Raw genomic sequence first — 18,169 nt, forward strand, 5'->3', positions numbered from 1 at the left:
AACCCTCCTGAGTCTAAATGGTCGTGCCCCCCTCCCCTGAAGTGTCTTATTAATATATTTCAAACAGTAACATCGTATTTGATTAGATTAGAGACCACAGGCGGGTTTGACAGGAGGTAACGACTCATTGTTCACCGAAGAAAATGTGGAAAAATCACAATTTCGCTGCAGGTTTTCTCTCTTCCTTCACTCATTTTAGATTATTCTAATTCTTTAGGCATGACTGCACAAATAACCCTCAATGTGTGATAAGAAATGAAGCCTTCCTACTCATTACTGTGAGCAGCTTTTACATTCCTTACACATGCAATGAAAGCTGGTTTTAATAACTAAGCAGCGAGATAAGACATTCAGAAGATAAATCAAGTTTTGTTTGGTTATTTCCACCTGAAAGAAGGTAATATTTAAAGGTATAAAAGAAGGGAAAATGAAGGTGTTGTAATCGCTGCAGTGCACTCTGCCAGCTACAGCAGTTAACCACTCCTTACAGCCTGCTAGCTGCTAACAGCTAACAGTTAGCTAGCAGCACGTTTCAGCATGCTTGTCCTGAAAAAGCACTTCTTCTTCTTCTTCGTCGGATTAAAGTAAAGCAGCACCCGGGTGGTTTCGTTACAAAATAAGTCCAAGTATCGCAGTAGAACGTTTTAAAGAGTGAAAATTCCGAGCATCGAGGTATATTCATTTCATAAATGTATGATTTCTACAGTCTTACCCACCTGTCTGCCATGTCGCTCCCTCCACCCTCTCGCTGCTTCTTTTTCTTCTTCTTCTTCGTGGGGTTCTTAACTGACCACTTGCGACGAGCGACGCGCTAAAGGCCGCATTAGCACCCCTAGCGTTTCAAAGTTAAGATTACAGCAGCAACCCCCTGGTGTGTTTTAAGGAATAAAAAAGAAGTCGTAGTGTAAAGTGTAAATAAATAAATGTATAAATAAATACAATAATGAATAAATAAATACATAATTAAATGCGTGAATAAATAAATAAAAACTGGTAAATAAATGGGACATAAATAATTAAATGTCTTAAATTTATTTATACATTTATTTATTTCCATATTTATTTATTTCTACATTTATTTAATTCCACATTTATTCATTTCTACATTTATTTATTTCCATATTTACTTATTTCTACATTTATTTATTTCCACATTTATTTATTTATACATTTCTGTGTCCGTATGCTAATGAGGTAGGAGGAACTAGGAATTTATTCATTCTTTTATCTATTTATTCCAGTATTTATTTAGACATTTATTTATTTATTTATACTTTTGTCAGATCTCGTCCTCCACAGTCATACATTCAAAAATTACAAAGCTAATTCATGTGCAGTACTTCCACATCGGACTAAAGTCACTTAAAATTGTTAATATTCTTTTAAAAAATATAATACTGCTAATTACATCCTGTTTGTTGGCTTTTCTTTTAATAATGCTAAGTTAAATCCTGGTTGTATTTATTCACATTCTTAGTTTTTATATTTTTAGTGCTTATTTACTTTGTATTTTATATTGTATTATGTTTAGATTTGCTAATATTGTGTTTTTTGCTAATATTGTGTGCTTGGACAACCTGCTGCTGTAACGCCACAATTTCCCAGTTTGGGATCAATAAAGTAATTCTATTCTATTCTGACAGCGAATGTGGGAAAGGATGTTGGACTTCCCCTCATTATTTTCTATTTCTATGTAAAGTGGATAAATCTCTGTTTTGAGTTGAAATGTAACAAACAAGAAATCAAGTCTAGTGGGATCAAATGTAAAGATTGGAGTAATACTGTGAACTGATGATGACCATAGATTTTTCTGATGTTAAAGAGTAAAGACTGCAAAATTCATCTTTTCAACCGACATTTTTTTAATGTAACATATTTAAGATTTATTACTTTATTTAAAAAAATTTTTTTGATGTGATATTATTTTCATAACACCAGGAGGCGCCCTCTCCTTTCTTTTGGGGCTTTTATGTCATATTGCTGATAACTCACAGTCAAGGGGAAAAAAAAGACCGGCTCGGTAAATTTATCTTGCAGTAAGTCCTTTTTAATTCTATAAGAAGTAGCCTGTTGTTACAATGAAAAAATAGTGCTTGTTGAAAATCCCCACAGTACAATGTTGTATGTGTTTCGTCTCATTGTTATCATTAGTGTTCCACGTTCAGCATGTGACAGAAGATGGAGTTACTGTAACAGAGTGTCAAACATGGGACGTAACAGAGGTGACGGTGACTAACAGCCAACAGCTACCCCCCAAACACAGGAGGTGCGATACACACGGCAGCATGAGTCAGGACAGAGGCCATTTGAGTTGAGGCAGAGCATTTTTGCTCGATGCAGCAGTGGAGGCAGATCAATGTTTTACAAATGCATTCATAACAGAGCAGCACAGTGAGAGGGTTTTTGTTTTTTTTGTTTTTTTTTGGTGAGCACAGTATTATGGAAAATAAATGGATTGGAAAAGCAAATGCACTGTGGCCTTTGTCAAATTTGCATTGCCATAAAAACAGCCACAGTTAGCATTAGTTTCTCAGAATGAATTTACATTCTACAAGAACAAAGCGACCATGCAGCTTGTCAACAGGTTAAACCAAACGCTGCATTTCAAATCAGAACATCTGAATAAATAAGACACATTGTAGCTTCTGCACAGTGTAGAAACATCTTTTGGTTTAAATTAGACCCACGTTTTTCTTTTTTCTAACAGCTTAAAGAGCTGAGATACACATTTAAATAACATAATGCTAACAACATGAGAAAGTCTCTCAATCTCTTTTTTTTAGACAAACAGTTAGATAATGTAAGCAACATTAAGTCCCTTTAAAATGAAACAACAGAGCAGATAACAAATCGAACACAGTGGCACATGTAAGAGACTGGCAGTGCGTAGAGCTTTTAAGATAAATAAAACGCTTGACCCGTCAAAGAAATAGTCTTCAAATATCTTGAGACTATAGATTGGCAAATCTCAGCAGTATCTGATGCAAGAAACTGGCTTAAAACACACAGTAATGCCCAAGAAGAAAAGGTAGAACCCAAGATGTGAGTCCTCCGCGTCCTGTTGAAGCTGGGAATCAGGAGTCTTCATTCTCCTCCACAGCTTTGTCGCGCAGCTCATGCAGAATGGGAGCGAGAATTGCTTTCAGTTTAGTGTACAAAGACTCGTTCTTCTCAGAGGCGGGGTCAATCTGAGGAGTACGCAGAGTTAGTGATTCATGAATACTAAACACATCTCCACATAATCTTGATATATGTATTTAAACTCACCTTAGTGAACACTTTTATTGTTTGGTTGAGAAAACTAGTCTCCACCTCTTCAGGCATTGGCAGCACGTGAGCAGCACATTGGAGGATACACAGCAAAGTGAGTCTGTGGCCCTGTCAGCGGAGGAGGAGGAGGAGGAGGAGGAGGAGGAGGAGGAGGAGGAGGAGGTACAATACTGTCAGATTACAGATTGGCATTTTCAGTCGCCAGATGCTCAGTTTAAAAGAGCAATCTGTAAAATCTCCACTGAATTAAACCATACAATGACCTTACTATATCATCAGAAATTAAGGAAACATGTTATGTTGAAGTGCTGGCTTCTCTGACAACAATGCAGCAGCCAGTATGTCCTCCTTCTAACTTTAGATTCTGCTCCTGAATGCTCTGGGGGGGTTTTTAAGGCCCCCCCACATAGCTGTTGTGGACGCACCTCGGCAAACCAACAGGTGTTGCAGCGATGGAAGCAAGCAAGCTAACCCCTGAAACTAAAAAGCCTTGGCATTTTCTAATAAGCTCACCGCGACCAGAACTAGGATAAAAATTGGAGATGTTTTTTTATAAAATGGAGAGAGGTTACAAGACCGTTGCAGAACTGGCTAAACACTGAAGCTGCAGTGTCTGTGACATGGTAACCTGTGTACAGATTGACTCAAGGGAGGAGGAGGCAAGGGGAGAGAGCTCCCTCCAATGATTTGAATTTGGACTGCAATACCCATTTTAAACACTGGGTGTCAGAGTTACACATTTCTCGTTTAAAATCTTTTCAAAGGAGAGATAAAAACATATTTTTGGCCTCGTACAAATTTAAAGAAATTCAGAAGTTAATCTCTCTGCATTGACTTCATCACATTAACAATCAAAACAAAATTTGTCATATGTTGCAATAATCATGTTTGAAAGTGAAATGAACACTGGGTTAAACTGCAGTGTAAAAAAAAAAAGAACAACAGTGTTAGCATTGTTTGCCACAGACAGAGATGCGGTGGAAATTATTCAACTTGGCAACCTTTTCCAGAGAGTTGAGGGCGTCCTCTGGATTTACATTCTTCTCACTGAGGGCTTTTATATCCTCGCTGCTGATGACTGGACCCTTGAGCTGCTCCAGCCAGGACCACATGAGGCCAGACAGGACCAGAGGATCTCTCTCCATGCAGAGCCTTTCCCACGCTCCCTCTCTGGTGTTCAGCTCCGTCTGCAGATCACAACACAGAGCACTGTAACGATGAGCTGATTTTAAATGAAGTGTCTCTCAGGGATATAATTCTGTCTGGTAAATATCTGTTGATGGAAGTCTGGGGATCTTTGAAAGAGTTAATGACAGTTCACCAACCAATACAAGCAATGTTCCTTTAAGGGTTCATAGTGAAATGACAGGACACACACACACAGACAGCAATGTGCTTCCATGTTACCAGGTAGCTGTTGTGCAAGTGATATGGTATTAATGCAGAAAAAACACAGTGAGCTAATATGAAAGGAATCTTAACTATGTTGCCTTTTTTCCTTTTTAGTTGAGAACTGTAGTTTTCCAACTGTTAAAATAAACATGACCTTTCAAAATGTTCTATAGATGACACTATTTAGAAGGTAAATTGTGTAATAAATACTCCTTTAGTTTCATGCACTCTCATGTCTGTCTGCAGATAGCCCAAACAACGTGTTGCTAAGCAAAGAGCCTTAAATTAGGGGGAACAACCAGCATAGCTTTGTCTAAAGAAACACAGAGATGATTCTACAATTCTACAATTCACTTAGCAGACGCTTTTATCCAAAGCGACGTACATCAGAGAGTAAGAACAACACAAGCAAGGATCTAGACAAAAGCGAACAATGTGAGTAAGAGCAAACGATCAGCTTTGAGTCTGATTGGACACACAGGTGCCGACAGGAAGTGACCAGAGGCAAAGCACAACATTGATGGCAGTTCTTGAGAGCTCTAATCAGTATAGAAACCATCTTATAAGTCGTCGTTATCAAACAAAAACCATCATCATCATCATCATCAATAATATGGAGACCATCATCATTAAGTTAGTAGGTATTCATGAAAGAGCTGGGTCTTTAGCTTTTTCTTAAAGGTGCAGAGGGACTCTGCAGATTGAATGGAGATGATCACTTAGTAACACATTATATCATGCCTTTAAAAACTATGTGAATACAACACATATTGGTTTTTACATGGGGTAATGCAAGGCAACCAGCAAAGATTCAAAGCACAGTAAATATTCACATTGAACAGGGATGCAACGGATCATAAACCTCACGGTCGGGATGGGATGACAGATTTTTTTGTCAGGCATTGGATTGATTTCCAGATTGGCTAAAAGCTCAATTTTCTTCGCGATATTCACATTGCTACAATTAAAATAATAATAATTAAAGCAGTTTTATGAAATTGAACTCTCTTGTTATTTAGAGAGTGCTTTTAAAAATCTCAGTAAAACAAACTTTAATTTAAAAATCTGCATCAGTTCTTAACAGTATTTATTTTCCTCCCAACAAAACGTATCAACAAAATAGAAATCTTACCGACAAAAACAAGTTTGCTGTAATCAACAAAAACACATTTTTTTCCTCATCTGAGCTTTGACCATGTTGAACACGTAACATGAACACATCGGTCATTGAGCGGATATATGTGTGTGTGTGTCTGTGCACATGCCTGCCCCAAACAGGGAGCGTCTTTTTTACGGACTATAGCTTCAGTTTACGGATCAAACACAGCGCTGTGTAAGAGTTCTAAGGTTACAGGTTATAACAGGCTGCAGGATGATGTCGCTAACTTTAAGTTACTGATTGATGTTTTTTTATAAGCAGCCACAAGCCAAAACCTGCAGGATACAAGCAATGAAAAATATTTTTTAAAAGACTGAATGGTCTTCTTATTTCTCCACGGCGCCTACACACACTACTGAAACACTGCTTTCTTTTCACTGAGACTCTGCGCAGACATTTAGCAGCATTATATTTATTCTACGCAATGTTGGAAATTTTTCAATGAATCTGTGAGTCACGTGTGGAGGGATCTGAACGGATCACAGATTCAACACTACATTGCAATCATTGAGTCTTTAGACTGCAGATTGGCTTTGATACTAGTCCAGTCAGAGGCCAGAATATAAAGAAAGGTAGCTTCAAACAGATTTGTATCGCTACATGACACTACAGTGTGTACAAATGAGTATAATGTGTGGTGTACTCTACCTGCCACTGCAGCACTTTGGAGGTCAGATCATTGTCTGTCAGGTCCATGGCTAAAGCTTTGGCCACCAGCAGGTGTCTGCCTTCTGCAGACAGCTCAGGCTGCAGGGTGATGAAAGGAACTGTTGCAACCCCTTCATCCACTGACACGTCCACATCTGGCTTCGTCTCCCGGGTAACTAGTTTGCTCTTAGTGGATAAGGCTGAATGTGTGGCGTAACAGTAAGATTTTCTTCTCTGCTCGGACAGATCTAAAGACAAACTTTGATGCCACTTGTGTAGCTTCCTTCTTGAGGAGGATGATCCTGCGTCTTTTTTTGCATCTCCCATGGGGTCCTGAATGATGCTGATAATGTCCTGAGGAGAGAGGTCCCAATTTCTCGGGGTGTTACAACCAGTGAGGCTGCTGTGAGAGAAGGAGTATTTGTTCAGACAGTTGATTGGTTTGTAGCTCTTTAGGTTTTCTAAATGGTACTGCTGCGGTCGAGGTTTATGAAGGACAGAATCGCTGTAACTGAGGCTTCTTTTGTCGGACAGCGAGGATTTCAGAGGGCTTTCTACGTTCTGCTCCTGCCACAGTGGGTCAAGCTCGTTATCACTTGGTTGATCTTGAGGAGGTCTGGACTGCTGAGCGGATGCACTGACAGGATGAGAGGAAGAGCAAGGCGGGACGGGAATCCCCTTCCCTCTCATCTCCTTCCCGAGCTGCTGCAGAGCCTGCTGCGAGACGGTCTTCTCCACCTCGGCCGTGAGGTCGGGAATCTCCAGCCACTCCTCCTCGATCACCACTTGTCTGTCGGCTGCGACGTCAACGAGGAGCTGACATGCCAGCTGGACGATCTTTGGCACGTGTTTCATCTGTCGGGCCTCGTATCCATGAAGCAGGTGGCTCTGCCGGGTGAGGTACTGGGACAAGGTGACGGCACTCGCTTTGGGATCTGCAGAGGAGAAGACGCTCCTGAGGGGAACCAGGAACTGAGCGAACTCCCTTACACACAGGAGCTGGCCTCTGGTCTGGATGGAGTTCGGTCTCTTGGCTCGCACGAACAGGATGGCTTGGTCAGCGTTCATCCGGGACGTGAAAACCAAGTAACAAGCTAACAACACACCTATGGGACAATAAATACATTTTATAAACAGACATTTCTACAAGCATGAAATTATAATTTAGGCAATTCCAAATAGCAAGTGTTACACACCTGTTCTTCCGAGGCCGGCATGGCAGTGGACAGCCAGTTTTCCCTCTTGGATAGCAAACGACATGACTTTGACCATGTCGAGGATCGTAGTCAGAGACGCAACACCATAATCCTTCCACCCAAAGTTGTAGTAATAAACTGAAACACACAAAAGCAGACAGAGAATTCAGAGCACATCAAAGACTGTCAGCCCATCTGCAAAGAATGGACTTCATATTGACCCCCTATCTCCTCCTGTTGCTATATCAGAGCATGATCCCGCCCATCCTACTGTACTGTTCCACCTGCTTCTTCAGCATCTGTTAAAACAGGGACAAACTCAAACGCAGTGCTAACCACAGCCGCTGGAATGATTGTTCTTCCCACACACAACCTGACAGAACTCAACAACAGGGCCATCACACACATTGCAACCTCCATAGAACATGACACCACACATCCACTAATCATCCACATCACCCCCGACTTCCCTCAGGACGGAGGTACAGAGCTCTGAGGTGCAGAAGGGCTCGTCTTGGGAAGAGCCTGATCCTTGCTGTTACAGCTGCCCTAAACAAAAGGCCAGGCCAGGCAACTTTTGATTGCTGGTTTATACGTTGAGTGATTTTAGACACTTCTACACTTCTTTCTTCCACAGAGAAAGGCTTTGTAGAGGTGTGTTGAGGTGTGTTTCTATGCAATGACTCTGCCCTCCAGTTGAAGTTTGTTTGTTCTTTAATTAAGAAGGTTGCTGCTGTGGAAAAAAAAAAAATAATCAAAAAACTGGAACTAGCATTTCATCTCTCTGATTCAGTAGTGTTCTCGTCAACACTCCTTCCTCTCTAGGTCAAAAAAACCATCACTTCTCTCGCGCTCATGATTTAGCCTCTGGTGGAAACAGTTTCAAGATCTATATTTATTAGCTTTGGTTCTTTCACAGGGCGGCCGTGGCTCAGTTGGTACAGTCGGTCGTCTCCCAACAAGAAGATCGGGGGTTTGATACCCAGCTCTTACAGCCACATGTCTGATGTGTCCCAAGTGACACAGGTGGGCAAGACACTCAACCCCAAGTTGCTCCATCTGCTTCTGAAGCGGCGTATGAATGCGTAATTGTGTATGAATTAGTTACTCCTGATGGTCACTTTACATGGCAGCCTCTACCATCAGTGTGTGAATGTGAAGGTGTGACCTGCGGTGTAAAAGCGCTTTGAGTCTTCAGAAGACTAGAAAAGCGCTGTACAAGCTCAAGTCTAGTTAGATTGTATCGTTTCAAACACAAGCTATTAAAAAAACTATTAAAGTATCAATACTTAAGCCAACCCTCACAGCAACACAACAACAAGCCTGTGTTTTTACCTGACACATCTTTTTTTTTCTGAGTCAAATGAAAGACAGCTCTTTCCTAACGCAGCGGATGCTTTCATGAGGTGACTTGGGGAAAGATCTCGAGGGAGCTTGTTAGGAAGAGGATGAAGCCATCCTCCAGAGACATAACCACTGTGGAATCCATCTGTTGTTACGTGATTACCATGGACCAGAAAAAAACACTTAATGTTTATGTTTCAAAGAGAAAAATCTTAACTCTACCTTCAGCCTCTGATCTATTACCTGCTTTCACTCCCAAACTTCATCTCAAATGCTACGAATAACTGCTCTAAAAGGGCTTATTCCTAGTAGAACTCTCTTGTCAAACAGTCTCTTTAACATCTTATCCAAATGAGGAAGAAGCTCTATTCTTCATCGGGGATCGGTGTAACTACTTATTTATAATTACCTCCAGCGTTAGCTATGTGTGATAACTAAATCATAGATCCACATTATGAGTGTCTACCACTACAGTGGAAGGCATCATGTAGTAAAAATCCTGATAATTATACAATGCTGTTGCTAGGAAACCATTCGAGTTGTTGAGTCAGAGCGCAATCAACAATCTTAACACGAGGAGCTGACAAAAAACTTTAATCTAAATGTAACTCACTTTAACAGCCATATTTTTGTGTTGCTGTCTTAAATTTTATTTGATAACATTTAAGTGGGGCGCTGGTGGTCCAGGTTCAAATCTGACCTGTGGCTTCTTTCCCGCGTGTCATTCCCCACTCTCTCTCTCTCTCTCCCTGATTTCTGACTCTATCCACTGTCCTATCTCTACGATGAAGGCAAAAACACACAAAAATAAAATCTAAAAAACCCAAAACATTGAAGTAACTGACTGACGTTTGTGTAACGTTAATCTCATCCTCGTTAAAGGAGATCTATTATGCTGTATTTAAATACATACATATACTGGAATCTTACGATGTTGGATGTTTTTTTTAAACATAAGACACACAGTTGTTGGTGTAATCACATGCTGCTCTGAACGAGACGTTACGAGAACTTTGTGGGACTTGGCCAGAACCTGACATCAGATTCTGTCGACGTATCAGAGCAAAGCATGGAGCTAAGATGAAGGACACGCACCCAACCCTACAACTTAAAATGCAATAGCACTTTTACTGTTAGATTCTTGGGCAGACGGGATAGCCACCCAGCATGAACACAGCTCAGTTGAACTGATTATAGCAGGCATTTCAGACACTGTAAATCTGACTGACACCAGGGTCGTACAGTCCCTCTACAATGTGTTTGCCATTGAAACATTTCCCTTAATATAAAATGTATGATTTAATTTCATTCAACATTTTAAATATATATATATTTGGTGAAGGTAAGAATTGTTTTTCATGTATTAGCTTGTGTCCTTTCAGAGAATCTGCTGCTGATGTGCGGATGAAGAGACTCACTGCCTGCCCTCATGAACGTCTCGGGTCGATAAGTGAAGCCGCTCTCCTGCTCCAGCGAGTTGCCACAGCTGGCGTGTTCTCCAGGCCGCTGCAGGTTAATGACTGTCTTCAGGCCACACCTGAGCACAGGGACAGTTCACAAGTCAGTTTACAAAGCAGCTCGGAAAGTAGACAACGACAACAACAAGTCAGCAATACGAGAACAATGCTGCACTGCTTGTATTTACACACAGGTCACCTTGGACAGCTGGATCATACCATTCAACAACATGTCTCCATTTCACTGTTAATCATAATGTTATTAAAGAATCAAATAAATTAAATGTAAAAAAAAATAATGATTGGAAAGAGGTGTAAGGCAGAAGAGATTACTGTACCTTTGAAATTGTTCAATTATATTATATTTCTGTATGATTTCAGTGGAAGGCCTTGCCATAGCTAGCAAGTTGTCAGTAATCCTGTAAGTGGAGAATGTGACAAGTTAGGGGGAGTAGCGGTACACACAGCAAAATCATATTTCAAAAAGGTTGAGTTTTAGGTTTGGTTAAGTTGGTTAAACTCGACTCTAAAGAGACTCTGCAAGCACAGTGATGTACTGAAATTATAGATACCATTTGTTCAATGATTCCATTTTAAAAGCAGAACATAGTGAAGGACAAACACCAGGACAAATGTATTGACTTTTCATGAAGCTACTGATGCGGACTTGTGACCCATTGTTGACCGAGCGCATGAACACTGAGGGCAGTTTGAAAGGTATTTGTAAGACTGACCGACGTACCAGGAGGAATAGAGTCCTTTGATGGCCTGCTCCTCGTCGCTCCAGCGTGACGGGTTCTCATATTTACACGCTTTCCCTCCACAGGCCATGGAGCACTGCATGTGACCCGGGATGACGTGCCTCAGGGTCTCCCCCATCTTGGTGTACTTTGCTGTAGGGATCCTAGCATTGGCTGCGGACAACAACAAAAAAAGACAAGTACTCATAAGAATAAATTGACAATATTTATAAAAACTTACTGCGTCCTTTCCTTGCAGCTGAAGTCAACAGCAAACCCCCTTAATGGAAAGCGTTTGTTATTTCTTCACTATGTTTACATCTCTTGGTCCTGTGTTTAGTGGGAGGCTCAGGTTGGTTCATGCTGACGGCGACCATGACTCTGTGGGTGTTGGAGGAGAGGATCCCAAGGGCCGAGCTGCGTCTGCGCTGCAGGACGTTGAGCAGGATGTCCGAGGCCGAGTGCCTGCGGTTGTGCCTCCTCGCGCTGTCCGTCATGTCCCCAGCTAAGGAGTGGTGTCCACGCTGCAGCGGCATCTCTCTGTGCTGCCTGCACTGCACTGCACTGCACTGCCGGCGTCTCTGCACTGACTGCAGCAGCTCGTGGCTGGACAGCTCTGTGCCCATGGTGAATCATCAGAAAAACAATCACCCGTTGGCACAGAGTTCATCAGCATTTGAAGTGTCACCATGACAACTATCTCCAAAGTCGTCAGTGGGAGGTAGGACGGGGGTGAGTGTTGCACAGACAAATTACACATACACACTCAGATGAGAAGCAGGAAGCGTGCTAATGAAAGGGAAAAACAGTGTACTTGCTGGCTTTCAAGGTCATACATCTAGTGGTGTAGACAATGAAACACCTTTGTCTGCCTCTGATTAAATAGCTACAGTCAGGGTTTACATAACATGACACACAACATAACATACATAACATTCAATACAAGGAGATGCATCATTTGACTACATATCATATTCTAAAAGTTCTATATTACCAGTATCGTTAGTAGTAGTGTTCGTAGAGCTTTTTAAGTGTCAAATCTTTCATTTCTTGTCCTAATGTTTAACCCTTTCCTTTTGTGATGTAATAATAATAATAAATGCATCTTTAGTTCAATAAACTATCAACAAACAATTTATCATCAATCTCCTGTTTAAAGGAACACAGCCTGAATGGAAACTAAACAAATTATTTAGTCAGACAATGTTCATCCATTCTTTCTCTAAAGAGCTTTTCCCATTTGGCATTGCGGGGGGACTGGAGACGATCCCAGCTGTCATTAGGCGAGAGGCGGGGTTCAATTCGCTCCTGCAGCAACATGTCCGCTATACAAGCTCAAGCCCATTTACCGTTTACCAATTTACCTAACAAGCATGTCTCTGGACTGTTGGAGGAAGCCGGAGTACCCGGAGAGAACCAACGCATGCACAGGGAGAACATGCAAACTCCACACATTGAGGCTCCTGTCTGACTGGGATTCAAACCAGGAACCTCCTCCCTGTGAGGCAACAGCGCTAACCACTGCACCACTGTGCAGCCTTAACAGAGAATTTCTTTACAATAAATGAAATGAAGGAAAGTGAGTCTGATAAGATTCAAGGCTAGATGCAGCAATTTGGAAATAAAAAAATCTATTTAAAAATAAATCTTTAATATTGCCTGTTGTGTGATACATTCATATCCGTAAAATAAGAAATGTTACAAAAGGAGAACCTGTATTCACTGGTTTAAGAGAAGTCAAGTCATTGTAAAGCTGACATCGTGCCTGTAACCTGCTGAACAATTCAGGAGCAGGTCCTCTGACAAACTGAAGCCAAGAGGTGAAATGATACTGCCAGCTCACTGAGGCTCTCAGTGTGTGGGAGCAGCAGGCAGACTGACAAATAGCAAAGATAAGAGAGGGCTGCAGCAGCAGGAGGTTCTTATGTTAAGGTCACAAAGTAAAGTACGCTGAAAATCAGTCACATTCACTCGCATCCCTCCATCTCAACCAGTCCATTATCAACTCTTACATTCAGGACAAGAGGAAGGCACGACATACTGTAGGATAGATGGAAATGCCTACACCTTCAGTCACTTGTGACTGCAGCGTTCACAAGTGACTGAAGGTGCCCAGTTGGTGCAACACTTATTTTCAGTTTTTCTTTCTTCCTTAAATGTGTTTCTTTTAGTAAATTAATCACAAACACCTACATGTAAGAACAGATTTATCGTGGGGTTTTTATACATTACGAATCAGTTTAAAAAGACAGGAACATAGAGGAGGCTGTTAGATAGAAATCCATGCTAAACAAAACATTTAATTATTTTATGGTGGCAGCGGTATATCATAATTTGTTTCCATAGCCACAACTCATAAAATGAATCAAAAATATATGAATTATTAAAAATAATCAGGGAAGCAGTTTACCACAATATGCTTTGTGGACATAATAACTGTGAAATTGTATTACATGCATGTCCAATGAGCACCAGCATTAATACCAAAGAGATACTAATATCTACATAAAGAAGGAAACTTAGTTGATATTGTTTAATTATTATCTTCCGTTTTAAGTGCACACTTTAACAACAAATACTCTGCAACTCATAGTAAACCTAAGACACATCTCAGATACACAGCATATCATTTATTAACAAATACATTTCAGGTTCAATTCATGTGCCATTGCTTTGCAAAATAAGAAAAACGATGGAAACAAAACAGTGATGTTTGTCGTGTGGCAGAGCTCTCCTACCTGTGTCCATCTCTGTGATGATCTCTACTGTGCAGGCTCCACACATCGGGTAAGGCAGGTCATTCAGTATGCTGACACCTGCTGCCATGGCAGGGGCTGAAAGGTGTGAAAACACATTGTGAGTCAGTGAAATTAAAAAAATTTAAAAAAGCAGCGCAGAAGCTTTTCAAACGCTGCTGATATCACAAACAGTCACAATGTGCACACCAAACGAGACATGAGCGGTGTTGCCTGGCAAGAGAGCCCAGGAGAGAGAGGGAAATGTGCAAACCGAGCCACCATGTCAGCATCTCATGTGTCAGTCTGACCGCAGCACCTCTGGGAGCAGGTGGGCGTGGCCTGGGGACAACAAAAGTCGTTTTTTTACACATTCAAATGTTTTTTTTTTAATTCTAGATGCGGCAAATCCCTCCGTTTTCTATGGCTCAAATCAGATCATCCATCATTATTGAAGTGAACACCTCCACCTGTTATTGTGCAGCTGCAGAACAATACCAGCTGACTTGTACTGATTTATGTAGCACGAGATCTCCCAGAGTGTCAATTTGACTCCAGGGACCAGCTGATTCTCACGTTACACCCACAGCTCCAACAGGCATCATCACTTAGTTGCAGGAGTGAAACTCTGCACCTTCACAGCTCTCTGCCTCACTGTGGACCATTAACAATTGAGTGAGGTCGCTGTTCTTCACATGCTGACTTTTTGATGGCCAAATGATTCCATGACCTTTTTCTTTATCGCTGATGAAGCTCATTAGGACGGCTTCATCCTTAATCAAAGTGCAATAAGTCTACAGTTCAATTTATTTTATGAATTTGCTTTCTAACTTAAAACAAAAAACACAAAATTACGAAAATAAATTACTGACCAAATGAAAACAACGTCAAGTAGTAAAGTTCAATGTGCTACTTTACTATTTGTGTTCGTAAAGCACAGGGTTACTCATAACAATAACGTTCGCTCTGCTCAGGTAATGTTTCCAAATAAGTTCTGAAAGTGTGACAGTGAGCCAGAATAAACGAGACCAAAGACTTACAGATACATTACAGGCAATTCTCTAAAGGGAAATGGTTATTAAAGACCATTGAACAAGAGAAAGGTGAATACTTAAGTTGCCAAGTGCAAACATCCTAACATCACCTTATATAGAAAAGGACAGCTGAAGAAAGCGGGGCAATAACGCTGGGATGACACAAGCAAAGGGCTGAGGTCAGATTTGAGTGTGAGTGTGCACTTCTGGTAGCGATGGGACCAGTTTGAATGTTGGGTTTACAAACTGCAATGAATATTCCTATAGAGTCAACCTGTAACATAAATTATAATAGATGAAAATATTGTTTTCTGTTAACGAAGGAGTTAGAGTTTCCTATCTCTTTTAGTAATGGTTACACATTGTAAAGCATCTTTATCTGTTTTAGAGGTCACATTCAGGACGACATGACTTGGCAATGTTAAACGCAAACTCTCCATGATGAGCTGGTAAATGTAACTAAAGTAATATTCAATCTTAACAAGAAGAACCCAAGCTAATGTAATGACTTCACATGAATTCCTTTACTCATTCACTAACTAAGAACAAACTAACCAATAGACTTCACACTCTTGTGGTGGATCCATAAGCTCTCGTCCACTGAGGTGCCAGTGTGTTGGCGGATATGACGGCGCGGGTGTGAAGGCTGAGAAACAGCTTTCAGAGATGCTGCTAATGAGTGTGGGATGTGACAGTCACTTCCACTGAGCGTGCTAATAAAGAAATATGGCAGACATATGGTGCAAACACGGCGCTCCTCGCACCATAATGCCTATATGACTACATCTGAAATCTTGTTTGTTTTAATGTCTTCTTGCCTCTGGGTTCACTTTTTGAACCAGATGTTATTGTGGTCACCTTGATGGCTGACCTACAGCTCTTATTCCTACATAAAGGAGCAAAGATAGAAGAGAGATCTCAGTATCCATGAGCAACACTACACATTATTGCCTTTATTGAAATAATTTACAGGAAAACATGCCCTCTTACTGGCTATTAAGGGATAGGACCATCAAAAATAGGATGGAATTATAACTAAGAGGGCATCAAGATTGAAACTGGTAAACAGCACAATAAGAGCCATGTGTTAAAGAAAAAAACTGAATGTTTTATTAAAAAAGTGCCGATACTGTTAAGGTGTTATGGTCGAGTAGATGGTGTAGGATTATTTAGGAAACTACATGTTAAATTCAGCGTTTCGTTTTCAGTATATTCATACAAAATAGTGCAAAAGGTATCGAGGTAAAATGTTTCCATCAGATTTCGAGTACAGTCAGACGAGTTCCCATTAACAGCGCAAAAAAAGGAAGCACATTTTTTAATCAAAATCAAGGAAAACTATTGTGAAGCTTTTGTCACTCCAGCAGCTCCTGACAGTATCAAAAATCACTTCCTTGTTCATTCACTATAATATAATACTATTATATTATATAATACATTATATTATATAACTGCACTCTGCATTACTGTGGTACAACACTGCCTCTCTTCTCTGCTGTTTTACATTACTTGCTGCTATTTTATCATACCAAGTCACTTTAATCATCACTTGTCACTTTATCTTGTCATTCTCTGCAAATACTGTCTCAACTCCCTGCATAGTTAACTTCATCATTCATTTTGTACTTGTATATTTGTATTTATCTTATCTAATCTATTCTGTTTAATGTGTATTTTGTATTTTGAGCTTACTTGTCTGTGCTGCTGCAACGCCCATATTTCCCCTCTGAGGATCAATAAAGTATCATCCTGTCCTATCCTATCCTAATCCCATTTTACATTGCATCTAAGTGTAGACACACCAGTTCCAATGCCTGTTACGGTTCTTACAGTATTCATAAGGTGGATGGATAAAGTTAATTTAGCCACTTAATATGCAGACGAGCTGTCAATAATGTGATTTTGCCTCTTATGATAAGATAATACTTAAACAGAACTGTGAGAACTGTGATTACATGATGCACACAAACACCACACGTTCCAATCTGCACATTGCACTTTGACACCCTATTATATATATATATATATATATATATATAATATTTCTATTTTACTGTATATATGTGTATTAGCAATTTGAGTGTTTATTGATTTGAGTGTTTATTGCACGGCCTTGCGGAACAGTCTTTCACATTTCACTGCACATCTGCATGAGCATGTTGACAAATACAAATCTTGACTCTTGAATCTTGAATCTACTTGTATGCCATGGACATTTTTAAGAGAAGAGTACATTAGCTGCATTTTCTCGTTCAGGTAAGCTGCACGAGGACAAACACACAAAAGGAAAGTAAAACAACAACAACAGAAGAGCCTCCTTTAATGAGACTTTCCTCTCAGCACCTCCTGACTGCAGCTGCAGGTGTAAAAACCTGAAATCACACACTCCTCCTGACCTGGCAGTGTACTTAGTGACATTAAAGAGCATCAGATGGAAACATGATGTGTTGGGGTTTGCTTATCTAATAAAAGTCAACATGTGGACAGTTCAGTCAGCTGTTCAGCCACCACGTTGACGTCACCTCTTCAATAATAAAGCTCACAAATTAATTATATGAAAGCTTACACACACGTTTGAAATGTTTTGAAATAAGACTGAAGTTGAGTGAGCTTCCTCAGTGTTGCAGTGTGTGGTTATCTCTGCTGTTCGGGTCTGGTGCTGATGCTGCAGGCTGCTAATTAGCTCCCTGTGCAGAGTTAGCTGGAGCTAAAGTGACCAGAGAGGCCTCGCTTACCGCGTCTCTGTCTCCTGAGTCCGGGGGTCTTTTGTAGTCTGCACGCAGTCGATTCATCTCGTCAAAGCCTTCGTTGTTAAATCGCCGGCGCGCAGAAAACCAGGAGTTTCGTCTAGCCACATCATTTTGGTCAGCAAAGTGGAGCTAGCTTCCCCTTAGCTAACTTAGCAACCTGACGTGTTGTCATGTAGGGAAAGAGACCCGTTATGTCACGTGGTCACAGACACAGCTCAGTGGAGCGTGCTCAACACTTTATTCACATGTGAAGTGAAATACATCCACTTTGTACTCAAATGTCGAGATTTGGACTTGAATTGATCCTTAACACTACTTAATACTCAAACACAGCTGGTTCATAGTTGGAAAAAAAAAAGTGGTTTTAGGGTTTAGTGAGTCTTTATTTGAATGCGGCCCCCATCAACCCTCAACGTGGCCCTCAGGTCAATGTTTTTACACATC

At 40.7% G+C, this 18,169-nt stretch overlaps 1 protein-coding gene across 2 annotated transcripts; it reads right to left on the reverse strand.

The window, feature by feature from the left end:
• Nucleotides 1-2,025: 2,025 nt before the first annotated feature.
• Nucleotides 2,026-17,921, reverse strand: ptpdc1a (protein tyrosine phosphatase domain containing 1a). Of its 2 annotated transcripts, XM_065955344.1 has the most exons (10): nt 17,711-17,921; nt 13,945-14,040; nt 11,209-11,380; nt 10,805-10,885; nt 10,428-10,546; nt 7,666-7,803; nt 6,470-7,575; nt 4,272-4,457; nt 3,268-3,378; nt 2,026-3,188 (listed from the first exon to the last, which is right to left on the reverse strand). In XM_065955344.1, the coding sequence occupies exons 2-10, from the start codon at nt 14,030-14,032 to the stop codon at nt 3,075-3,077; spliced, it is 2,115 nt and encodes a 704-aa protein (XP_065811416.1). In that variant the 5' UTR covers nt 14,033-14,040; nt 17,711-17,921; the 3' UTR covers nt 2,026-3,074. The 2 variants fall into 2 exon arrangements, with proteins under 2 accessions (XP_065811416.1, XP_065811415.1); XM_065955343.1 differs by lacking the exons at nt 13,945-14,040; nt 17,711-17,921 and adding an exon at nt 11,526-11,949.
• Nucleotides 17,922-18,169: the final 248 nt, after the last annotated feature.

This window comes from Labrus bergylta, chromosome 5 (genome assembly GCF_963930695.1).
Source record: "Labrus bergylta chromosome 5, fLabBer1.1, whole genome shotgun sequence".
Lineage (NCBI taxonomy): Eukaryota > Metazoa > Chordata > Actinopteri > Labriformes > Labridae > Labrus > Labrus bergylta.

Excerpts from the sequence above, each read along its gene's own strand:
- ptpdc1a (XM_065955343.1), bottom strand. The coding sequence starts at position 11,832 with ATGGGCACAGAGCTGTCCAGCCACGAGCTGCTGCAGTCAGTGCAGAGA. Across the intron at positions 10,547-10,804 it reads ATAATTGAACAATTTCAAAG|GTGTGGCCTGAAGACAGTCA; the intron begins GTACAGTAATCT and ends CCCTGTGCTCAG. Across the intron at positions 3,379-4,271 it reads CCCTCAACTCTCTGGAAAAG|GGCCACAGACTCACTTTGCT; the intron begins GTTGCCAAGTTG and ends CTCCGCTGACAG.